Raw genomic sequence first — 26,470 nt, 5'->3', positions numbered from 1 at the left:
CCTGTACCTGTACATACTGAGATATGTTCTTACCTGAGCTTAGACAAGTTGATGCGTGGCTGGTCTTCACCCCGTTTGGAGCTATAGGAATATACTGGGACGGGGCGGACTGGGACTGAAAAACAGCCCTGGACTCTGACCAGCCTGGCACAAATTAGCGAATTGTGCACTTCCACAAATACATATTTTAACCTCTTACCACCCGCCTAAACAGTAACGAGTGCATTTTCCCTAGTTCGGCTTTTTATTATTATTTTTTTGATCGGTATCATCAGCAAAAAGAACGGGAAAGTTGGTCGTAGAAACAGAAGCAAAATCTTTAATATAAAAAATAAATAATAATGGTCCCAAAATTGAACCTTGTGGCACACCATACACCACGGAATTCCTTTTAGATTCATCTTATATGTTTATACTGGGCTTTACCCAAATCTAAAAGCTTTTCGACTGGAGATCAACAATGCAACGCCTCATTTGAAAGCTAAGACCTACAAAAGTGATGGAAACTTTTCGTCACGTCGCTACATTTTTGTCATATTTTTGTTGTTTTTAAAAAAAAAATCATCATTTTTTTGAGCGTGTTTTTCTCACGTTTTTTGTTGACTTTTCATCCTCTTTTTCTCGCTATTTTGATGCTTTTCTTTTTAGCTTTTAGATTTGGGTAAAGCTCGGTTGAGGCGGGACTGGTGGCCCTAGAGCCAGTGGCCCTTCTGTGTTCTTCCAGACTGGACATATGGCCAGTCCGCCACTGTACTGGGAGAGGCATCATCTTTGGTCTTTTTGCGTGGCTGAGGGCACACAGTTCTTCCACACCGTGATATGTTCTTACCTGAGCTTAGACGAGTTGATGCGGACCTGTCTGGTCTTTGTGTGTACCCGTGGAAGAGTGTGGTAGCTTCCAACTTCACCCCCGTTTGGAGCTATAGGAATACATTGGGAGAGGCTAAATGCTTACAACATCTTTGGTCGATATGCATAACTGAGGGCACACACAAAGACCAGACAGGTACGCATCAACTCGTCTAAGCTCAGGTAAGAACATATCTCAGTATGGAAAAATGGTGGCCTGTTCCATTAAATAAGCCGCGTCCTCAGGTGACAAGCTTTCTACGAACTTTTATTTTTTAACCTTGACAGCGGTTCATTCAATAAAATCACAAATGAAGTAAGATGTTCGTCCTCTCGTAATGTTTTCCAAATATTTCACAAAAGCCGTGATTTAATGATTATAAATTACAATATTAACATCGATGAGGGATTTAAATGAAACAGTTGTGGAAGTGGTGAAATACAAAATACCATATTAGAAACATACATTGCCCTCCACTATATTGGCATCATTCAACAATATTACCAAAAGAAAAGGTACTGGAATGGTATTATTTGCATCCATAACTAATTCAACAAATTCAAATCTGCCTGACATTTACTTAACTAAAACTAAAAAGATTACGATTAAAACTTGTGGATTAGTGGAGGGCAAATGTCCTGAGATCCAGTGCGTTTCAAGTTTAATTATTTGTTGGATTTCGGAAGCTTTTTTGTTGTCAGGGGAAAACGTCTCTCGGCAGGTGGAAGTCCTTGAAAGTGTAGAAGGAAATGTCTCCGTGGTCCACAGCGGCGAACACCAGCGGCACCTCCGGACTCTGAGAGGACAACTGCTTCAGGGCGCTGAGGTCTGGGACAGGGCCATCGAAACTACAGCAGCAACAGAGAGAGAGAGAGGAGAAAGAAGGAAGAGATGGAGAATACAGGGAGAAGGAGGGAGATCGAGAAAATTAATCACTTTGTAGATGATTTTCACTGACATCACTCGGAGGGCCGTTACCATAGTGATAAACTTATAGCCACAGAGCTGCTGGCAGTTTTTACACGCTTAACAACTCCTGAGAAAATACAATATGGAGTAAACCTGCGGCTAGTCTGAAAAGGCTAATACCGTAAATTCTGTGATACTGGCCTGTATTCCATTACCGGCCGGGTCTCTAACAGTGGCCGGGTTCGCAGCTCACGCCGATCGTATTTTGAGGCGTGAAACGTACCTGCACACGGAGCAGCTGGACATGCTTTGAAGACGCGATGGTGACTTTATTAAAACCCTGGAGGGTCACACAACATTTGTTGCTTGCCCTGTTTCCAAATATAGTCACAGGAGGTTTGAAAAGTGGCTAAATCTGTGTCAAAGTTACGCTCGGATCAGCTCCTCCGCAGCGTCCCCCCTCGGCCCAGGTTCCCGTTTGTTTACTTCCTGCACGCGAGTTATCATTTACACGAGTATGAGACAAATTCCTAACATGGGGAATATTTCTACCGCTATAGTTTCTAATGAAAGCCCCGGCCTGTTTTAGAGACCGGCTTTAATTTGCCTCTGCCAGCGTCTCGTCTTCTCTTGGGTCTGTTTTATGATCGATCACAAACAAAAACGCTCCGTCTAAACTCGCCTTTTACACAAGATAACAACAAATAATCCAAGTTTGCGGTAAAAACGAAGGTAGAGAAATCTGACATTGATGTGAACGTTCCGCTAACAGCAACGAAACGCTGCCTGTTGTCCCTACAAAATAAAAGGCGTCAATGTTCCAGCCGCTGGGAGAGTGTTTGAAATGGTAATTAATAAATGAACCCAATATAATAGATTCAAATGGACACAAATTTCATTTTTTCTTCATTTTCCTGGTCGTCTGTTTTGCACAAATAGAAATAAAGGCCTGTCTCTTATATTGGCCCGGTTCCAGTAAAGGCCTGGTCCTTGATGCGCTTGAGTAAATAAAGGCCCCGGCCTATATTAGAGAATTTACGGTAATCGGAATACTCAAGCACATGTAAACGTACTCATACATATGTTTAAAAGCCAAACCAAAACCAAGCTGTATAAAGCAGGCTAATATCTAATTTACCTATTCAAAAGCGTTTCCTGTTTACTCACATATTATCGTCTTATAGTGATTACATTACAGACCTTTGCTGATTGAATAGAGCGGAATCTCCCTTTTGTATTCGCCGATATCACTCTAGGCGTGACAGCTGTAAACAGGCCAGTCCACGAGGCTCTTTCCAATAAATATCTGGACTAGCTTTAATGACCCACACGCTAGAGCCAAACAAAGGTGGTGAAAAAAGTGTATTGAGTTGTTTACATAGCAAGGCCTCACCTGCAAACCACCATCCGCACATAGGGCCGGCCCGGGCTGCTCTTCTTAAAGCTGGACACCGAGTCGGGCTGAAAGACGCTGAAACTGATCCTCCAGTCGTCCGGCGGTCGTAGACTAAAAGCAAAAACATCTAATTATATATTAAACACACTTTGAGCGCAGAACGAGTGATGAATGATGGGCTTTGTCTGAATGCGAATGACAGTTTCATGTTCCAGAAGAAAATTTGAGAAGATAACGTATTGCAAGTTTTCTGCCATTTTATATTTTTATACAAGAATGACATTTTATGCATAAAAATGACATAAACATTGCCCTGTTTTTTGGGTTCAAAGCTCAATAAATCAGGCTTGGAATTATATATTAGAAAATATTGTTTTGTGCAAGACTGGAAGGTTTGGAGTCAAAGCTACTAAAGTGGAACAAAAGCCTAATTTTGAGAAAACCAGCCAAAGGGTTTAAGTCCATGAGCCAGGCCAGATATTGGCAACACCCAAAGAGCAAAGCCCATCAATGATTTTGTAATAGGTCCATATCTGACCTTTATATTTTGGTTTGATGGACTTTTCAGAGTTACAGCTTTATCATAGTTTTCAGCTCTTGAAGTGTAAAAGTCCATATTTTAGTTTAGGACATTTCCAGTCCATTAGATAATAATTCACACCATGGTATTTGGTATCATTGTAAAGAAGGCATTTTCATTTTTCGTTTTAGCTCAAATTCACTACTCTGTGACAAATGCCAAGGTAACCATAGCTCCTCAAACACTATAACGCTGAGACTTCCAGGGACATCACAGACACTCATGTCTGATATTGGGCAACTCTCCAGACATGAGGGTCCAGGAAATGTATAACATGTCAGTACTTTCTCAGCTTAAGACCCCACTATGAGTGAAGCATAAGAATGTCCACCTCATGTGAGCTTCTCCCATAGAAATAAGCCTATGGTTGGAACAGCTGGTGAGACCTTCTGTCCAGGACAGCTTGAATTACATTTATTAAAATTATAATTATTCTGTATCATATGAACTATATCCTAAACCCAAAATTGACTCTGATTTGGAAGAAAATGCAGCCAACATTTCCCGTTAATTACCACGTCGTTTGACAAACATAGACTTTGACCTTAATCCCGTAAACACAAAAAGTTATGGGAAAAGTTAGGCCTGACCGGCCGTGACACAAACGAGAAATGATGTGAATCAATGATGAGAATAAGGACGTCTGCAGCGCGATGTCGGAGTTATTTCCTGGATATCTCCGGCTCCCTCACAAACAAAGCGTCATAAAATAAGCTCCGCACTGGGCAAGTCTTGTGTTTTTAATACTTTGACATGAAAACCAAGGGATAAGGGAGAAAACTTGCAACAAATCTCCACATTGACCACTGCATGAAAAATAAATATTTTCCCCTGCCGTGTCTTGCCTTAAGCCAATATTTAGAACACAAGTGCAAATCATGATAGTAACGTGACTTTACCGCGAAGCTCCTTCCAGTAAATTGGTCGATTTGATGATGCTGATTTTCTCCAGTAGTTCTTCTGTAAAAGAAAACATGGTCAAACTTCTTTATTCTCACGATTAGTTACAAATATGTGGACCTTCCACCTGATTAGTGGAATCAACACCTCCATATAATTAGTCAAATAACAGATTCTAACACAATTACTATTGTTCCAAAAAAATATTTGGGCTTAGTCAGGGTACCAGGGTACTTGTCGATACCAATGTCAGTCCATTAGCCACAATGCAGTAAACCGCTGCTCAGGTACTCGCCTAAAAACAGAAGTATTGGCACCAAACAAACCTTTCTCCTGTGTCTCACCGTGGGGTAGGGTCTGAGCCGGGTCGTGCAAAGGCTTGACTTCTCTGTCCCAAAGATGAGCCGGACGACCCCCGACCTCTGACTTGCGTTTGGTCATGAGCTGCCGATACTCCGACCAAGTCCTGCAGCGCCGCACCTACACACAAAAAAACAATGTTATCAATGTTATCCAAATCACGTTACTCTATGGCATACTTTAGATACATTTCTTAACTCTAGCATTTAATTTAATTTAACTGCATGTAAGCCGCCATGTTTGTTCTGTGACATGAAGACATTTGTTTCTCTTATCGGTAACTCTTCCTGCCAATCATATGACATCCAAACTGACAATGACAAACACATTTCTACTCTATTCTAGTCACGATTGTCCAGGCTGATATACTCCACCTCCGGGTCCTTATTGACATCTTGTTTTCGCCAGTACTTTTCGTCCTCTTTCCTCTGGTCGCTGTGGGACATTCTGATCTCCTTCAGGTTCACCCTCCGCCTCCAGAGGGCGATGTCACACTGACCGACTGTCACGGACCCGGGAAGAAGAGACGGATCAGGCGCCGACAAAGAGGCGGCGTCTTTAGAATGAAAACGCAGGACTGTGGGTGGAAAAGAAAACTGTTTTTACCAACACAGACAGGCGCTTTTTGGGAAACTACGACAAAGCTGGATGAGGGATTTAGTAAAGGAACTTGGGGTGGCTTGTTAGGTCTGGGGTTGAGTGATATTGTTTGTGTTTAGTTTATAGATTTGTGAGAACATTTGATCTGTACCAGAGCCGACATCAGGAAAGTGGATGGAGCTGAAGTCCCATCGGCAGGATCCCGTCCTGGAGCTGGACTCTGAGGTTTTTGCTGATACATCTGCAGGAGACCACCACTCCTTATGTTTCACTTCCTGTTTGCACCCGGGCTCCTCCTCAGGCATTTCAGTCGGATGGCTGTAACACAAGCACACCACATTTCAACACTTTAAAGCAGTACTAAGTAACTCTTGCCCCTAGAGGCCATAAGCGCAACTGCAGGTGTCGTAGCAAGTTATGATTTTTTAACTTATTAATTGTCTTGGAGAGTAAATACTACGCTGACAGAAAAGGCGAAGGGAAAGAGTGATATTGTACATCCAATTATACAATGGAAACATTTTTTTTCACTCAAAAAATACTGTTTAAAGTGACGCTAGCCCGCAGTTAGCTTTGCCCGTTAGCCTGTTAGCTACTTCTTCGTGATTCTATTAGTGTAAATTGGTTGCTCCGGCCCGGTGGCAGCCAAGTTACAAACATGGTTTTCTGGCCAGAGACACCAGGCGGAGATGAAAGACCCTCCAATCATCCCATAAACACTTGTATTACCCCCACAGGGACTACAAAAAGGATTTATTAAGGTAAACATGTTACTTAGTTCTGCTGTAACTCAATCAATACTTTGGTGTGATTTGTTTTGATGACTCAATAAGTTGGTTTTATTAATATTTTAAGCAAAACTACAAAAGACAAAACAAAAAGACTCACCTTACAGACTTTTCTCCTTCGAGGTCCATTTGCTCCACTGTCGTTTCATCAGACGTTTTACTTTCACTGCACAGACAACACAGTCCCAATCAAAAACAAAATCGCTCATTAGTGATAGTTTTCCATTTCAAAAGGAAAACCCCAGTATATATGCTGGGACACAGACAAGTATATTAATAATGTAATGCAATGAAATGAACAAATGAAATGCTTTCATTATAGTAAAATTTTCTACATTGGAATTACAGCAACTATCAACACTGCACAAGAGTATGATGGTTTTACCTTGATGGAGAGGGGCTGCGCTTCCTCTTCTGCCCTCTGTCTTTGGACACAGGGAGGTTCAGCTGACGGGTGTAGGCTGTCGGCTCTGAACTGTGTGGAGAAAAGAAATGACTTAATGGTCTTTTACATGCATTTAACTAGAATAGTCCCATCAACATTCAAACCCTCTTTACTTGATCATTCAATGTGTACATTATTTTTTTCATTTTTTTTTATTTGTCCTTTATTCATCCAGGATAAAAATTAATTGAGATTAAAAATCTCTTTTTTAAGAGTGTCCTGGCCAAGATGCAGAGGAACAAGTTTACACACAAGTTACAATTGTGCAAAACATAATCACAAATAAACATTGCATAATTAAATCAAGATAATACACTCAGATAAAACAGCTACATGTAAAAGACTTTGCTTCTCGATTTTTAAAGTTCTTTTCACTGAAACGACAAGTGGTTTTAGTGCTGCATCAGAATCACGACCATTCCTATCAACTCAACTTCCACCACCAGCAGTAGTTGAAGTAGTAGTAAAAGTAGTAGTAGTAGTAGTTTAGCTCAAGTTTATTACCTGGGATTGAACCGGAGCACCACGTATCCCAGTCTCTTCAGGTGTCCATAAACCTGAGCACAGATTAAAAATGATTCCATAGTTCTCAGTGCATTCAGAGCCGCTATAAGTAAAGTAAATATAACTGGATTATAGAGGACTTCGCCAATACTTTACCAGATACTGATTAAAGGAGACGGAGTTCGCTGAGAGGAATTTCTCGTATCCGTCCTGAATTGAAAAAGGCAGGCCCTGATAAAACACCTGGACGCTCCCCTGTCAGAAACAACATTATAGGCACAGATCAGCTTTTAAGTTTGTTTTAATCCCTGAAAGCCAAATGTATCTTTTAAAGGTACCAGTGTTTAAGTTAAATTTGCACCTGTGGAGTTTAGGAGTTGTATGTAAAGTTAACATTTGACATTCATTACAATACATTATTATTTATCTGCTTTTCTATACATTTCTATACTATCTGTATTGCAGCCAAGCCCAGACCTTGGTCAGGGTGTACCTCAGCTGGAACAGAGTTCAGAAGTTCAATATACTCATATTTAAAACCACTCACACACTCCATCAGGAACAGGGCCTCTTCGGGGAGCAGGCATTGTTTTCCATTGGAGGAAAACCCCATCGTCTGCCAAAACTTTCCCTAAAGAACACAATTTCATTACTTCAGTTTACATTGAGACAATTAATTTACTTAATTTTAAAGTAAAGAATTTACAACTGTATTACTACCATTTATTTGTTTTGTATTATTTTGTTACTTACAGCAGGAGTCTGGAGCTCTATGATCTGCTCCTCAGGCATCCACACACCTTTCACTAAACTTCCTCTGCAGGGCACAAAATAAAAGTAATTTACAGAGAAATACAACAATAAAAGCAAAACTGGTGTCAAATACTTTGCTGTTCTCTTGTGTCTAAATCTGTTCTTCTCACATTGGTCTTCCTCTCGGCCTCCTGTTTCCGGACAGCTCTAACCTCAGCAGCATCCAACATGCATTATCCATCGTCTACACGTCAACCCTTGCTCAGTTTTGACAGTTATTTATCTTAATAACATATGCATGAAAGGATCACTCATTCCAATCAATACACCTTGATCGGATACTTCTGTGGGGTTGGGATCAACAAGTAGAACATATTTTTTCACTTACAAGCGCTCGACTCTTTCTTCTGATATTAAGTTCCAGTGTTCATCGAGGGCTTGTTCCAACCTCTGCTTCTGCTCCTCCGAACCATCCGGGATGAAGTCCTTCTGTCCTCTCACCGGGATCTTGTGGCTGCGATTACGAGCCGCAAAGAGCTCAGTCGGGCTGAAATTTGAAAGAAAGATAGATCATTCTTTAATCATTTTTAATAGCACAAAACTATGGGTTACTAACATGAGTAATTATGACAAAATATCTAATAATGCAGATAAGCTTGCGTTAAAGTCCTGAGATTTATCCTCATGCGAATGTAAGGATTTTTGAAGAAGAAGAAGAATGTTGGGTTAGTTTATGCTTTTATTACTCGTTAGTAACCTACTTTATATATATATAAAAAAGAAAAAAAAAAAGAAAAAAAGAATAGAATAAAAATGGTAAAATAATAGGTGCGTTTTTCATTGCTATTGTTTACCAATGATGCCTACATACAGAAAACGTTTACGTATTTCACATGTTGTTCACCCAAACACACAACGGAGGGCGACATACACACACAAATTCACTCTTACAATGCATCTCACATCCACAACAAGATGAAAAAGATATTAGTTTGGGTGACGTTTAATAAATAGCACAGTAGGGTAAGAAGGACCATGGATGTAACATACAAGGACATGAGTAAGGAGGAAGTGTCAGTAGCAGCAGCTAGCTCCACACAAGCTAGCTACACACCAAACAATGCCATTCCAGGTAATAACTAAACAGTGAAACTTAATTTTAAAACGGCGATACTGATGAATAATATATGCGGTGATTTATTTTGTTGGTTAAATGAGTCAAAGGAGCATTTTCGTACGTGAGAACCTCGCTGTAGGAGTTTGGTTGACAACGGCTTGTGTTTTGGTCCGCCATCTTGGACAGGTCAAAGGGAAAGGGGAGGAGCCCCGCTGGGTCCTAAAGCCAGACCTTTTCAGGCTCGAGCAGCTGCTTCAAAGATTGTTATCAATCTGAGGTAAAAATGTACGAAGGAGCATTGTAGTCAGTGAAAAAAAGAAGAAGTCTGTTTTAACGAGAAACGTTCTGTTTTAACGAGAAAAGTTCTGTTTTGACGAGAAAAGTTCTGTTTTAACGTGCAAAATAAATCCTGTTTTAACGAGAAAAGTTCTGTTTTGATGAGAAAAGTTCTGTTTTAACGTGCAAAATAAATCCTGTTTTAACGAGAAAAGTTCTGTTTTAACGAGAAAAGTTCTGTTTTAACGAGAAAAGTTCTGTTTTAACGTGCAAAATAAATCCTGTTTTTATGAGTAAAGTTTCTGTTTTTATGAGCAAAATAAATCCTGTTTTTACGAGAAAAGTTTCAGATTCAGAAAGTTTCTCAGATATCCCCACCATTGTTCAATGCGCTGGTTGTGGTTAGACTACTTGAACCAGTTATATAACATCTTTTGGCAAAATCGTCTGTATGTTCGTTTCTGAGGAAGTTTTGCATTTGCCCACAGTTCTCTGTGCCCAGATCCGAGCGTATTCGGGTGGCAGTACCTTTACGTGACAGCACCTCATTGATAAAGTATCCAGCGATTACTTTCGGATCACTACTCGTGGAATAGGCGTGTAACCATATTACCATTCGTGCAAAGCCATCCACTGCCCCGTTTATGCAGATTCCGTAGGGTTTAAGCTAAAGTAATCGCTGGATACTTTATCAATGAGGAGAAACGAACATACAGACGATTTTGCCAAAAGATGTTATATAACTGGTTCAAGTAGTCTAACCACAACCAGCGCATTGAACAATGGTGGGGATATCTGAGAAACTTTCTGTAATATCCTTGACATTAAAGGATGTGCAGAAATCAGATGGAGGATACATGTTGTGTTTAATGAACATTGGGGCAGCCATCAATACAACATACTGCTCTCATTCTAGCCTTGTAGAAGTGCGGCTTAACGAACCATGCCCCCTATAGGTCAGTGGAAACATAATACTCCCATCTATTAGGCTACACTTTCTGAATCTGAAACTTTTCTCGTAAAAACAGGATTTATTTTGCACGTTAAAACAGAAACTTTACTCGTAAAAACAGGATTTATTTTGCACGTTAAAACAGAAACTTTACTCGTAAAAACAGGATTTATTTTGCTCATAAAAACAGAAACTTTACTCGTAAAAACAGGATTTATTTTGCTCATAAAAACAGAAACTTTACTCGTAAAAACAGGATTTATTTTGCACGTTAAAACAGAACTTTTCTCGTTAAAACAGAACTTTTCTCGTTAAAACAGAACTTTTCTCGTTAAAACAGGATTTATTTTTCACGTTAAAACAGAACTTTTCTCGTCAAAACAGAACTTTTCTCGTTAAAACAGACTTTTTTTTTTTTTTCACTGACTACAATGCTCCTTCGTAAAAATGTATTTGTTTGTTTAAAATTCTAATAGTTCCATTGAATCACCTTAAAATGTAGAAAATGTGGTGGGACGTCCTTTCATTCGCTGAGATAACTTAATGTTAGTCTATCTATTTACTTACTTTTGTCGACTGGAATAGGACTATTTGGAAAGTTTAGTTTAGTTTAGTTATTTAGAAAAAAAAAAAAACAAGAAAAAAAACAAGCGACAGAGTACAATAAACATTAACCTCAAGGGTAGAGATGCATATTACCAGGTTATAGCTCAAGTGCTAATTTCCACCTGTAGTCACTGGGCAGGCTGATGTTATAGTAAAATACATGAAAACATCATGCATACATGGATAATGGTATTTACATTGACCAAGTTCATAACAGTAAAAGTAAATCTTCACATGCACAATGATCAGATAAAACACACACTCATACATCCGGTCATATGTGGGCGCAAGTTTGATTTGAGCCATTTCTGTGCCAGGCAGGAAAAATGTATATATTAAAAACAAAGTTGTTCAAGTTTGATTTATGTGGTGCAGTGATTATTACGGGGACTGAGAGACAGAATTAAAGAAACATAACTTATCACAAATCGAAATTACCAGTGTGGTGGTTGCAGTAGGAAGGACAATATCCTTTGCAAACACAAAATGTAAACATAGCCTGTCTCCATATGGTCTTATTATGATAAAAAAAAAAAAAACTCACGCATTCATAAAAGGACACGTGATAAAACTCTGAATTATAATAAGAGAGTTTACCTATTCAAGCTGTGTTATAGCAGTAGTTGTAGTGTAGATTTGTACGTGTTCTGAAATACATATGATTTTGTATTAATTTAGCAGTTCATGATTCAGTCTTCTTTCAGATGTTAAAGGTGCATGATGCAACTTTTTATGTGGAATTAAGTTGACATTTGTGTGTTTTTGATCTTGTACAGACCAGAAACCTACAAAACAATTGATCCTGGACCATTGTAGAGACCGCTATGGAAAGTAAAGACACCACGCTGACCACTCACACAGCCGCTGGATCACTACAAGGTCAGATACGCACAAATATCAACTTTTTTTTTTGCACAATGCACTTTTAATGATCCTGGACCTGCTTGATGTGTTCGAAGTAAACTGGATATTGATGATACAACACAAAAGCAAACAAATCTAATGACGATTGCAATACTTGTCTTGAAAGATATACATTTTTTAACCGCGTGTAGCTCTTGACAGACATATTATCCTCCTTTATTGTTTCAACCATTATAGTTTGTTTTTTTGTAGAGAGTAACCTGCTACTCCATACAAGGTCTTCGTTGCTTAATGCTGCTTTCAGTGTTAGCACACTCATTCTGTCATCAAATATCCATTATTCATTTCTGTCTCATAAGTTAGTCAAATATATAGATTGGTTCTTCCGGTGATTACATCTGTACAGTGTACACATCATAAATCTGTGGAAATTGGATTTCCTTCGGACAACAAAGAAATAACTTCCATTCATTTCCCCATAGACCTTAATATTATTCATATTAACAGTTAACCATAGAACACTATCGCTCAAATTCATAACATCATCACTAATGGCGGGTGATTTTTACCCGAGATAATACACCCGATGAAAAGTACTTGTCATCAATATCTATCAAAACATGACAATAAGTGACACATTTGAGTCGTGTTCTTTTATATTAAACTGTGTCTAATGAAGTGAAAGAAAAGCATCAAGAGAGGACCATCTAAAAATGCTCCAGAAAGGAATTTGGGAACAAAAAAATCCTAAAAAATAAAATAATGAAGATGGAAACATGTTTTTGCTCCACCCATTCCTGGGATATGTGAGACTTCTCTGGTGAAGGCTCAGTGTCCTCGACACAAACAGCCGCAGGAGAGAGAAACAAAATATGTCATATTTTGAATGGGTATAAATGACCAGCTGATAAAATAACTGTGTTCCTCACTTGCTGTGAGGCCTGAGACACTGAACTCTGCGACAGGAGCAAAGCTGTAGTTGAAGTCGCAAAATAAATGTAGCAGCCCTGAATGTCAACCTTGAAAGGGGGCAAGATTGCCTGATTAAATACACTAACCCTACCCTACCTTCCATCACTATCGCTGGGTGAAAATCACCTAAATATGTGTCTGTAGGAAAAAGTGTTTTTTGGATTAGGAAAACACCCAGGCCATCTAATATGTCAAAGACAAAGCTGAAGCCCAGAGACCCAGGACACTCAGATAAACCATCATAATGAAAATCACATAAATGTATTTGCTCGGGTGAAAACCACCCGACAATAGTGTTCTAGCTGATTGTCTGTGAAAACAAAACACACAATTCCACTTTTCTACATCTTACTACAAAAGTAACTTTATTTATTACCTTTTATTTTTTTTTCTTCAGGATTGTATGACCCAAAGCATGGGCTCTGTGGGCTTTAAACATTATGGGTTGGGTTTATGAAATTTTTAAAACACAACATTTATCAAATCTATATTTGAAGCATTTCACCATATTTTCATGTATTTGGTATTTTCTTCCTCAAACTTTGTTGTGTTCGCTGCCACATTGCTGACTAGCCTCTCTCCCACCTTTAAACTCCTTTTTGTTGGTGTTGTTGAGTGACATTGATCGGGAGCAGACGAGAGTATAATTTCAAGGTCAATTAGGCTACTGCTCTGAACTTTATTGATATTTAAAGGTCAGTTAAATGAGACGTCATCTGAAACTCTGCCTCGTGTTTGCCTTTTTCACAGGTGATGGGGTAGAGTGGTTCGCCCTCTCCTCTGTGTATTTACTCACTGACTCAACCCCCTTGACCACACACAGTAGAACTATAAGGTCCCTTGGAGAAATCGAGAGCATTTTCAAGTTGCAGAGGTTGAATATTAGGCGGATCGATCATGGCTGCGCTCAGAATTATAGCTCTGCTGACATTAATAGGTAAGACATTGAATATTAAATTCACTATATGGGCCAAGCGGCAAGCAAACGGTCGAAGTTAGTTTCCTCTGCAGAGTGACTGGGCCCTGCTTTACAAATAGGGTGCGGAGCTTGGTCACCTGGAGGAAGCTCAAAATGGAGTTGCCGGAAAAAAGCTAGGGAAACTTGGGCATTTGTTTAGGATGCGTCCTGGACATCCTGTCTCCTGCCCCCTCTCCCAAGAGGTATTTTGGGCGTATCACACAGGGAGGACCTGGGAACGTCTCCCTGCTTAGACTGGGTCCAGGACCTGGCCATGGATTTACCTTCTAGTTTTTTGGGCTTTAGGATTTTATGACCCAAAGCATTGGCTCTGGGGGCTTTAAACATTATGAAATGTTTTACATTTTCATGAACCTAATAATTATTTATCAAATAATTGTCGAAGCATTTCACCATATTTTCATGTATTTGGTATTTTCTTCCTCAAACCTTGTTGTGTTAGCTGTCACGTCGCTAAGTAGCATCTCTCACACCTTTAAACTTTTTGTGTTGTTGAGTGACATTGAGGACCATGGATTCGTGAAAGAAGATGTAAACCTACTGTAGGTTATTTCACTCAAACAGGGATTAACCCCCAACCAGGGGGCTAGGGTTAGTTAACCCTAATCAAGATATGATTAGGGTTAAGAACGGCAAATGCAATGTAAGTTGTGTTTCACCCCCACATATTTTTAGAAACTAGAAGGTCTTGGCTTTCAACTGAAGTATCGCACTGGCACATTGGCTGTGTAAGCTCTCCAGTCAATACACTTTGAGATTTGGATATAAATATTTGTTAACCCTAACCCTAATGTGGCCGTTAAGTGGTTAAGGACATTTCTGGTCCGGTGAAGGGCGCAGGTAAGAGATGCAAACAGGGTCAGGAAAGATTGGGCTGGATTTATTTGGACACTGTAATTGTTGGTCACCTCAAGATGGGATTGTGACTTTGTGACAAGACTATGTACTAAGTTTAATGTGTGTAACCCATTCCATTGTTGAGATAGGGAGGTGAGGCAAAATCTGACCATGTGATTGTGACTTTTTGATCAGGGTATGTAGCTACCACGTTCTGTGTAATGGTTTTTATTTCCCCTGCAGAATGTTGTGAATGTGAACACAACTGGCAATTCTGACCTTCAATATTTAACCATGAACTACAACCTTAGAGCAGCCTCAAAGCAGCTTTTAATGAAAACATAAATAAACAGTGCTGCTCATTCACATGTGTCTTAGCAATGAATAGAGAAGTGAACATGGAATCAACCTTTCCTTTATGACCTGACACCGCAAACAGAAGACGAGGGATGTTTGTTCATTGACTAATGCATTAATGTGCACTATGGGCTCAAACCACTGATCTATTGCATTTATCTGCTGTGTGGACTGAATAAATACACTCTTCTGTCCTTCAGTCTTTGCATGCTCTCTGTGACGTGTGTGTAATATTCTATCAAACAGTCATTATTTAAATACAACAACAAAAAAAACATATATACATACGTACATACATACTTACACACCCATAAACATATGTACTTACACATATATATACACACACACATATATATATGCCCATTTGCACGCACATGCACGTACACATGTATACACATATACACACATACAATACATATCCATTCAACCCAAGTTCATTTATGTTTAATAAGTTCATACCTATAAAGAGACTTAGTTTTAATTCTGATTTACTAATTTAACAGTTTGCTGGAAAGATTGCACAAAATTATATTCGAAAACAAACATTTCCTGGGTTCTGTTTCTACACAGAACTTTCAGGGAGTATTTCAAACAAGAGCACTTCTAAAGAAGTGTTATTCTATAAAATGGCTGAAAACTTATTTTAAAAATAAAGCAATTAAAAGTAATATAAAACACTTCTGTTACAGGCAATCTACACTCTGTACAAGTATATACAGCCTTTCATTTCCGTGTCTGTGTACATTGGAGTATGAATGAGAGAGTGAATGAGCGACCGGTGTAAAGCACTTTGGGCCTAATGAAGGTAGAAAAGTGCCATTTACCATCAAGACTTTGTGTTCCACCACCTCCCAAAGTCCACTTTAACCACTGGCCATGAGCAGTCAGACTGGAATAGTATATTTCGATGTTTTTTCCTCTTCAGGCTCGTGCCACTGCCAGCCTCCCAACTGCTCGTACTGGAGACTCTGGGATTATCTGAACCTCACCACTTCCAACACATTCGTGGCCAACATTCGTCCAGTTTTGTCCTGGAAAAGAGCCACCGTTGTGTCCATTGATATGCTCTTCTACGGCATTTTAAAAGTGGTCAGTGGTTCTAAATAAAACATAATACAGTAAAAACCCAGTCGCTGAACTGTTTATATCCATTGCGTGCGTTTTGCCTGACCATTGTTGTTTTATTTCAGGATGAGAAGTCTCAAACTGTTGAAGGAGCCACCTGGGTCATTGTGGTAATGACCAATTGTCATAGACCAATTTAATAATTATCTCTAATAGGCCTAATCAAAGCAAGGGGTTAAATTCACCCTTTCCCACTCACGTAAAAATACTATGGATCAATGAATGGATACTTTAGAGGCAACAAAGTTTAGGAGTTTTATTGAAAGACACAACAATAGTGATAAAGTATATATTTCCACATAACAGATTTCCACCCAACATAGTTTGATAGAGTTTATGAAATTATACTTAAAGCAGTACTAAGTAACGTGTTTACCTTAATAAATCCTCTCCGTAGTCCCTGTGCGGGTAATACAAGTGTTTATGGGATGATTGGAGGGTCTTTCATCTCCCCCTAGTGTCTGGCCAGAAAACCATGTTTGCAACTTGACTGCCACCGGTCCGGAGAAAGCAATACACACTAATGTAATCACGAAGAAGAAGCTAACATGCTAACGGGCAAAGCTAACTGCGGGCTAACGTCACTTTAAACAGTATTTACAGAAAAGTTTGAGTGAAAAAAAATATTTCCGTTGTATAATTGGATGCACTGTAACCCTCTCTCCCTTCGCCTTTCCTGTCGGCGTAGTATTTACTCTCCAAGACAATTAATAAGTTAAAAAATCGTAACTTTCTACTACACCTGCAGTTGCGCTTATGGTCTCTAGGGGGAAGAGTTACTTAGTACTGCTTTAAGCACCAAGCCAAAAACTAGAGGATAGAAGGAGCTAAAAGACAAACAATGAAGGTAAGCTATCGGTCTTCTGTTTACACGTGACACCTCTCGACACCCCATACGATTAACACAGTAAGGCAGGGGTAGGCAACGTCAGGCCCGGGGGCCAAATCCGGCCCTCCAGCACAGAACCTCTGGCCCCCAATATGATTTTGAGAAATATTATTATGCAGGTAAGGGATCAAATAACTGTTAAAGCACTCTAAAAATGTGAGAAATAGTGTCTTTATAAAGTGTATTTTTTAAATGTCTTTGCAGAACATCCCACTTGGTCATGTATAATGTAAAACAGTGATTCTCAACTGCTGGGTCGGGACTCAAAAGTGGGTTGCGAGCCTGTGGGGAACTTTTTTTTCAATATTTTCCATCTGAAACTACACAGAAACACTACATGGAGTCTGTTACAACTAATATTGGTTGTTTTGATCATAATTTCAGTCTTAAAAGCAAATCTACGGCTTGTTCAATAAAAACATGTGATAAATACAATATTTTATACGATATATGACAAATGACAGTTTTATTTGGTCGCAGCTTGTCATTAGTATCATTATGGCTCGCTTTGGGCTGAGGCTGATCAGCCTTCGTCTGACATGGTTGTACCCAATGTCAGACCACAATGGTAGATGGGTACCTTGCAGACAGATGAGCCACTGTCGTAAAAGAATCTCTTACCCTTTATCCCTCTTGTCCTATAAGCTAACTGCAAAGCTTGTTTCTGTGCAGAGTTGGGTCAATGACTTTTTGGTGTGGGATCCCTCAGAGTTCTGTGGCATCAACCTCATCACCGTCCCTCGTTCATTGGTCTGGATTCCCGACTTGCACATCGAAGAAGAGTAAGGCTCTCTCAAGTCTACGTGAATGGGTTAGTTATATGAAGCTATGGGCTCAGAACGATGGCAAAGTGGGTAACAGCACCCTTACCTCACCAGTGTTCAATTGCACAAGTGGGATTTTTATATATTGAAAAAGAAATCATAAAATACATACAATAATCCTTCCGCTTGGTAAACACAAGCATCTGGAGCTGGTTCACTGGGTTCACTGCGGTTGTTCTTGCCTGGTAAGTTGTCCCAGTAGCACTGAAGGATGGGTGAAATGCAGAAATTATGATTACCTAGGGACCTCAGGTCAAAGGTAAATATGACGTCCTCTGAGTTTCTATTCCCATGCGAATCTACCATGTCAGTAATTTGGAAGGTAAAAATTCCTCAAATTGTTACCATGGATAATTCTGCAAACTGCGACACCCCCGGGTTATTCTAATCTCGTGTGATTAGAGCTTTAAGTAGCTAGTAGTTAGTAGTAGTAGTTTTGTTTTGTAAAAGTAGGAGGCCCCTGCAGTAAGTGTAGCATGTTTTGCTTTAAAACCAATAATCAGGCCATCTCCAGTGTCTCAGACATCATTAGCATGTTCTCGTTATGTCTGGGTTGGATTTCACCATTGAAATTCTACATGCTGGGCCAATAAAATAACAGGGTTGATCTTGAAATATAAACCTCCTTCTCTACCTCTCTCCAGAGTATCAGACACCAGCAGCATCCAAAACGGTCCGTTTGTGAACCTACATGCGAATGGTCGCGCTACTGCCACCTACAGGCAGCTCCTAATCTTCACCTGCCAACTGGATGTCAAAATGTTCCCCTTCGACAAACAGAACTGCTCCATCACCTTCAGCTCCATGAGCTCAGACGGTTTGTTAAATAAAGCAGTTGTTTTTTGCCTATTGACGGGTGATACTGACACATACATATTTATCCTGACAATACTCTTAGGATTAGGAAAGGAAAGGAAGGAAAGGACTTTATTTGTATAGTGCCTTTCACAGATATTGTCACAAACCCTTTACATAGTTAGTTAGACCTTTAGTCTCACCTGTATTCAGAATCAGAATCAGAATCAGAATAGTTTTTATTGCCATTGTTTGTAAACAGGTTCACAAACTAGGATTTTTTCTTGATGAGACGTGCAACATTAAACATGAAAAACATATAACACAGAGTTTAGATAAAAATAAGCTATAAACTTTTAGTATTAAACCAAGTTGGGAATGTTGAGACTGAATGCTGTCAAAGGAAGCCTGCAGGTATTCAAAAACCTGGTCAATTGGAATATTTATCTGAATGCAGTTGTTGAACAGCAGTTATATGTAACCTTGAAAAAAGGACAGAGAGTGCAGGAAGACAGAGAGACGACTGAAGAGGACATGTATGGACATGGTGAAAGGTTAATGCCTGCACCACCTATCTGTATAATCGTCACTTGCAACATCCATAATAATCCTCTTTTATTCTCTTCCAGCTAAAGTCATGTTCCTGATGACCATGAGTAATGGCACACAGTTGACCAACTCCTCCAAGGAGGTCATACTCACTGAGGGCGAATGGGAGCTGACAAACATCACGGTCACCGAAGACAAGTCCCATGCCAACAAAACTCGCAGTAAACTGATGTACAATGTAAGCATTGAGAGTAAGCAAAACTAAATTCACAATTTGAACCTTGTATTTCCTATTATGATGGATAAAACCTGTTAATCCTGTTGTTTATTGCCAATCTTTCATCTTTTTGCCACTGTGTGTCACTTTAATTAATGTGTTTCCATGTGGATAGGCCCAGTAATGACAGCGAAATTTCATCAAACCAAGTTCATATTCCCTCGGCGCAGAGGAACCCACCAGGGCTGTCACTTCTCCCCAAATTATTCACGCTTGCATTGGAGCCATTAGCGGTGTCTATAAGAACCAATCCACATAGTATTTATGGAAGTAAACTGGAATTATCTTGTTAAGACCAAGGATTTTCACATTTCTTCAAGTTAGTGTCAGGATGATTATAATGTAATTTCATAATAACAAATCATGTAATTTTGTGACCCTTTGGGATATTAACCAACCATTAACTGCCTACAACTATAGACCCGTTTATGTAATAACAGCACATGATCACTACTGTTTGTTTTGCAGGTGATGGTGCGGCGCAGGCCGATGCTGTACGTCATAAACTTTATTGTCCCTTTGTTATTCTTCCTCATCCTGGATTTGGCCTCTTTCTTCATAAACGGGGCGGGTGGAGAAAAGCTGAGTTTCAAAGTGACCATCCTCCTGTCCATCTCAGTGCTGCTGCTCATCCTAAAGGATATGCTGCCCTCTACTGAGAAAACCATGCCGTGGATTGGTGAGTGTGGGGATGGAAGTCAACAGCTTCTGAATTCACTGAAAAGGTCGCTATTAGGAAATCAAATTACAAATAATATAAAAACATAATTACAAAGACTATTTAGGTAATTTTATATACTCTATAAAATCAATAACTAAATAATAGAAAACCTGCCATGTTATTTAACGATTACTAAAGGCATATGATTTTTCAATTAGTTTAACAAAACTGGTGACGTTTAATAAATGACGAAATCCAAAGTAACACAATCCAGAGATGACACACAGGGGTATAAATACACGAGATAAAGGGGCACAGGAGTAACACATCAGGGCGGGGCAGGCAATTAACACAAGGGAAGCAAAGCAAAATCACAAGGACAGAACACACATGTCAAAATAAAACACAGGACGAGACCAAAGACAACGTACAAAAATAGGGTAACAAAAGACGAATCATGACAAATACGTTGTAACTCTTATTTGAGTACTAAGTTCAACTGCCTGTATCCTTTGCTTGTTTGTAGCTAATTACGCTGTGGGAATCTTTGCTCTGGTGGGCATCAGCGTGTTGGAGGCCATGGCGGTCGGTTTCCTGCTCAGCTTTAAAAAAAAGGTGAAAGATGAACCACAAACCAGTTCAAAATGTGAGGAGGACTTTCAGCTGGAGAGAGACAACTTCAAAGGTGAGTTTAGGATACAACTGCTGCTACTACTACTTAGTTATCCTCTTTGTCCCCCTTGGAACATTTGGTGACAATATGTTGCTTCCACTTGGAGGCTACTTTTCTACTACTAGTATCTCTATGATTACTTCTACTACTACTACTACTACTACTACTACTACTACTACTACTACTACTACTACTACAACTACTACTACTACTACTACTACTACTACAACTACTACTACTTCTACTACTACTACAACTTGAAAAATGGATTGGTGCGTTCAGATCTAACAAGGATCCCGCAGCAGGTGCGGTATTGGCATTGTGCATGAACATGTGCAGGTAATGGCTTATGTGACAACACGCGCCAGCTGTTTACAGCGGGTAAATGCATTGTTGGGAGGAAGGCGTCCAGGAGAAGAACATTTGGGGGAAAAAAAGAATACAGATCATCGAATTTGGAGCCACGTAACCTCACCTCTACTGCATCATAAAGACAAAAAGCAGCCTGAAAACAGCTGTAAAAGCTTCATGACAACATTGCAGCTGCAGTTTGAAATGCCTTTTCTGACCAGCATGCTAACCAACATTTCCCCGGTTTGTCTTACTACTCGTGATGAATGTATAACATTTCTTTATTATGATTTTTGTTTAACATTAATATCATACACAAGGCCTACTTAACTTCATAAATGGAAAATACTGGGAAAAGCCTACATTTTAAAATAAAATAAAAATTTGCTTCGGGCCAGTTCAGAGACATAGTCCCACCAGTGTGTTCTGGGTCTTCCACGAGGTCCCAATAGGACATGCCTGGAACACCTCCCGAAGGTGGGAACGTAGATCGACCGGTAAATCGAGAGATTTGCCCCTCAACTCAGTTCCCTCTTCACCACAACAGTCCGATACAGCAACCACATCACTGCCACCAGCGCAACTATCCGTCTATCGATCTCAGGCTCCATCCAAGACCCTGAGATACGCAAACTCCTCCACTTGAGGCAAGGACTCTCCACCGACCTGAAGAGGGGAAGCCACCTTTTTCCAATGGAGAACCATGGCCTCGGATTTGAAAGTGCTGATCTATTTATTTATTTTTGGGTCGGGACAGTGTATGTTAATGAACATACATGGTACTCACGCTGGATTGTAGCCTCGGGCTAATTTGCATCCGTTGTCCCACATTCACACTCTCAAACACACTCTCATTCATCCTGGCCTATTGTACATGTTTTAGTGGTAGGGGAAACCGGAGTAACTGGAGGAAACCTACGCAGACATGGGGAGAACACACAAACTCCACACAGAAAGGCCCCATCCAGGTGGGAATCGAACCTGGGACCTTCTAGCTGTGAAGCACGACCGCTAACCACTGTACTACCGTGCCGATCTTCATCCCGGCCGCTTCTCATTCAGCTGCAAACCGCCTTAGAACAGCTGAAGGTTCTGATCTGATGAAACCAACAAACACAACAGAGACGAGATCCTGAGGTTCCTGAACCGGACACCCTCCGGCCCCTGGCTGCGCCTAGAAATTCTGTCCATAAAAGTAATGAACAGAACCAGTGACAAAGGGCAGCCCTGGCGGAGACCAACACGCACCGGGAACAGGTCTGACTTACTGCCGGCAATGTGAACCAAGCTCCTGCTGCGGTCATACAAGGAATGGACAGCCCTTAGCAGAGGGTCCCGGACCCCATACTCCCATACATACTGAAATAAATGTATTATTTTGTATCTCCCAACAGATCCTGCTGTTCTCCTGACAGTGTCCGGTGAACTGACCAAGGTCAGCCCTCCTCCAGTGAGCGCCTCGATCGAGGTCAGGATCCTCCGGCAAATTCTCTCTGAAATTAAAACCACACAGGAGGAACTGGTTCGTGCAAAAGTCCCGAAGACCAGACCACGCTTCAAGAAAATTGCACTTTGTATCGACAGCGTGTTCTTTGTGCTTTATTTCCTCACTGTCATGACCTTCCTAGCTTTTGTTTACGATAAGTGGGCAAAATTGTACTTTGATGGTTGGCTTTGATTTAAACCCAATGCTTCTACTCATTTATTGTCTGGTACATGTAAGACCTACGGTTTTATTTTAGATCATTTCTACCAGCAAAAAACGTCATTAAATAAACGCTAGTATTTATTCTATACATTGTGTAAAATGTTGTGCCGTGCGACTTTAAAATGTGCTTGATCATGCTTATTAGTCATCTTATGTATCTATATAATTATATCACTCCTATTTACCTTTGTAGCAGCTGTTTGCCTGATATGAATGCACTGACTAATCTAAACAAACCAATATTCTACCTTAAAGCCACTGGTAAAAAAGATATGCCCAGCGGCAACCACTGACTGGTAAACAAGTGTAAGAAGAGCTTTGTATCTGCAAGTTAAGCAGCCCTTTTCATGACTGGCGTGTTGATTTAGTTTATTGGTTTATTTGGTCGGGACAGTGCATGCTAATGAACAAGCCACTCCGGATTGAAGCCTGGGGCTAATTTCCATCTCTGTCGTCTCCATGTGCTCTCTCAAACACACTCTCATTCATCCTGGCCTATTGTACATGTTTTTAGTGGTGGGGGAAACCTGGAGGAAACCTACGCAGACACGGGGAGAACATGCAAACTCCACACAGAAAGGCCCCGTCCAGGTGGGAATCAAACCTGGACCTTCTAGCTGTGAACAACGAGCGCTAACCACTGTACTACCCTACCGCCATTTGATTGTTTGATTTTTAGTTTATTGGTTTTGTTTGTTGCCAATTCATTCACATAAAGGATATTACAATTGTTTATTTCTTTTGATTCTAAAGCTTCAGGCAAAATATGTTTACAGGTTAATAGAATATCTGTGCATTAAAACCATTACATTTGTTTTCCTGAATAAACCCTGGGTGTTAATGGTATTATCTCAACATGGAAGCAATATCGCCTTTTAAACTTTGCAAATGATAATAAATGATCTGTAAAATATTGTGATTTCACCTGAAACGGCCAAGCAGTACGTTTGACTTTTGCGCAGGTGATGAGGAAGGGTGACTGTGCCTCTTTTTTTGCGTATTTACTCAATGGACCACAGATACACAATAGAACCACAAGGTAATTACAACAGAGCCTCGGGGCTCGGGCCTTTTGTTCAGAAGCCTTCATAAGGTTTTGGCAAATCATGTTGCGGTGACAGCTGGCTAAAAACTGTCTGGACATTGATCATGGCTGCGCTCAGAATTATTGCTCTACTGACATTTATAGGTAAGACATTGATTATTAATTGCTTTGTAAACTTGACACACTTGAAATACAGTTAAAAAGAACAGTTTTCCGCCTGGATTTGAACTTTGTCACAGTTGAGGCCTGTCGCACATCTGCATTGAGACTGTTCCAGGTTTAGTCTGGCTGCGTCCAGACCAAACGCTTTTCGAGCATCAAAAATGCGCCTAAGCCCGACGCTTGTGCTTACCTGAAGTCAGGCGCTTGTCACACCGACGCTCTGGCCGCACGTCAGCGTGTGTTCGTAGCTACAACACATTCCCAGCGCAGAAATACGTTTTCTTGTCGCCGCCTTTAATCCTGGGTGTTAAAGGTAAAGAAACACTGAAGTGTGTCGTTGTAAAAGTCTCAGAGCTGCTGTAGCTCCGGTTCAAGCTAAACCTCCGTGACTTGCTTACGGGCTGACATAACATTTTTTTTTTCTTGGCCGGTGGACAATCGAAACAGACGGCTTGTCGAGTTGCACTACTTCTCGTTGCTGCGCATGTGCAGAACTATCGAGTCATTTTACATTCAGCCATAGAGTTCCGCTTTTTCAGCAAATAACATGATTTTATAAATTTTACTGTCGAATTAGGCAGTCTATTCTACATGTAATTAGTAAATGACATAGCTGCTAAAACAATTTGCCTTTAAATATCTGTCTGTTGAAAATATAGGCTTTAAATACAAAAAAAGTACAAGTTTTGACAATAATCATAAAGCATGACCGTCTAAATGTAATAAAAGTTGCTGAGGAAAGAGTCGTCTGCTCTTTAGTTACTTAATATTATGCAAGACAAAGTTTACCAGCTGTTAATAACTCGTTTTTAATGAGAAACAAAGACATATGCACATGCGCACTGATACTGTCAGTGCAGCTTGACGAAGAAGTGCATCTCGACATTACACCGGCATAGAATCTGCCCCGGTGGCTCAGCTACAACGTACGTCACTGTGGGAGAAACTCCCAACTCTAGCGTGGGCCGCGCTGGACGCCCTGGAGCCGCGTCAAAAGCTTACCACGCGCGGAAAGCTTCAAATGCGCCGCACAGGAGGCGTGTGAATCGCTGCGGGATATTTTGACGCTCCCTGAGGCGCGTCCTCCATGTATTTTCAATGTAAACCTGATGCTTGGCCGTGTTTGGTGTGAACGCACCTTTACGTACATAAACATACCTAAATAAACAAAACGTACACACATCAAGAGGGGCAGAAAGGGTACAAACTCGGACTAAGTAATGAAAGGCAGATTGACATTACTCATAAACAATCGCTGCGGGAGGAAAGCTGACTTTTGGAGCACGTGATTGGCCCAAACCTCTGGTGATTTGGTTTTCAAACAGAAACAAAATGGCTTCTCACAAAACCTGTGAGAATTCCGCTTCCAGACAGCGACAATTTTTTTTCTAGAATAGTTGGTAGATCAACCAGTTACAAGTCATGAGAGTGAAACGTCACACATAAATCGACCGATCAGCTTAACCCTGACCCTGCCCTAGTCACTAACCTTAAGGATAGTGGGCTGGTGCCTAATCTTAATACGTCTCTGATTGGATGAATGTCCACCATTTACCAACTATCCTAGGAAAATTATTTTAGCTTCCAGACAAGATCATCTGCATCTCAAATGCACAACACGAAACAGCTGTTTTTTGTGCAACATTTTCCACATCTCATCACTGCATAGCTGAGCGTTACAAAAGGGATGAAGAATTTTAATACATTAATTTCTATTCGTGATCTCAATAAATTGTGGTCTAAAACGACAAATATATCTGACTCCATAAATCAGCAAATGCACCCCTTTATAAATATGTCGATAACACATACAATGACACAGGATTTTTTGTTTTGATTAATAATCTTCTAAAGCTGAAATATATCAGTGCGTAATTGAGAGTATGACATGTCTTTAGGCTCGTGCCACTGTCAGCCTCCCGACTGCTCGTACTGGAATCTCTGGGAACATCTGAACCTCACCACCTCCAACAGTTTTGTGGCAAACATTCGTCCAGTGAGGTCCTGGAACACAACCACGTATGTCTTCATCGATATGGTTTTCTACGGCATTTTAAAAGTGGTCAGTGGCGCTTCAACAATGACACTGCTTTGAATTCCTTTTTTTTTTTTTTTTTTTACTGCTCTGTTTCATTTCAGGACGAGAAGTCTCAAACTGTCGACGGAGCCACCTGGACGACTGTGGTACCAGTTGTTCTTTATTGACCATTTTAATAATCTGTATTAGGCCTAATAATGGCTGTGAAACAAGCCATTATGTAAGCACATACTATTGTGGCCTGGAATGGACATCAATCAACCAAATATTTTTAAACGTGTTAATTAAATGTTTGTGTATTTGCAGTCATTGTCGTAAAACCTGAGTT

General features: G+C 40.2%; 1 protein-coding gene across 1 annotated transcript; it reads right to left on the bottom strand.

The window, feature by feature from the left end:
• Positions 1-1,261: 1,261 nt before the first annotated feature.
• tsen54 (TSEN54 tRNA splicing endonuclease subunit) lies at positions 1,262-9,389 on the bottom strand. Its single transcript, XM_079564485.1, has 14 exons — positions 9,324-9,389; positions 8,474-8,632; positions 8,086-8,149; positions 7,880-7,963; positions 7,489-7,587; positions 7,333-7,385; positions 6,769-6,858; positions 6,484-6,549; positions 5,747-5,913; positions 5,370-5,572; positions 4,980-5,115; positions 4,635-4,695; positions 3,153-3,266; positions 1,262-1,698 (listed from the first exon to the last, which is right to left on the bottom strand). Exons 1-14 carry the CDS (start codon positions 9,377-9,379, stop codon positions 1,548-1,550), a joined length of 1,503 nt encoding a protein of 500 aa, XP_079420611.1. The 5' UTR covers positions 9,380-9,389; the 3' UTR covers positions 1,262-1,547.
• Between the last annotated feature and the right edge of the window lie 17,081 nt (positions 9,390-26,470).

This window comes from Gobius niger (genome assembly GCF_951799975.1).
Source record: "Gobius niger genome assembly, chromosome: 10".
Taxonomy (NCBI): Eukaryota; Metazoa; Chordata; class Actinopteri; order Gobiiformes; family Gobiidae; genus Gobius; species Gobius niger.
The sequence above is the reverse complement of the archived record's forward strand: the minus strand, read 5'-3'. Positions and strand labels throughout refer to the sequence as shown.

Excerpts from the sequence above, each read along its gene's own strand:
- tsen54 (XM_079564485.1), bottom strand. The coding sequence starts at position 9,379 with ATGGCGGACCAAAACACAAGCCGTTGTCAACCAAACTCCTACAGCGAG. Across the intron at positions 5,573-5,746 it reads CTTTCCTGATGTCGGCTCTG|TCCTGCGTTTTCATTCTAAA; the intron begins GTACAGATCAAA and ends TTCCACCCACAG. Across the intron at positions 4,696-4,979 it reads GGCTCAGACCCTACCCCACG|AAGAACTACTGGAGAAAATC; the intron begins GTGAGACACAGG and ends TTTCTTTTACAG.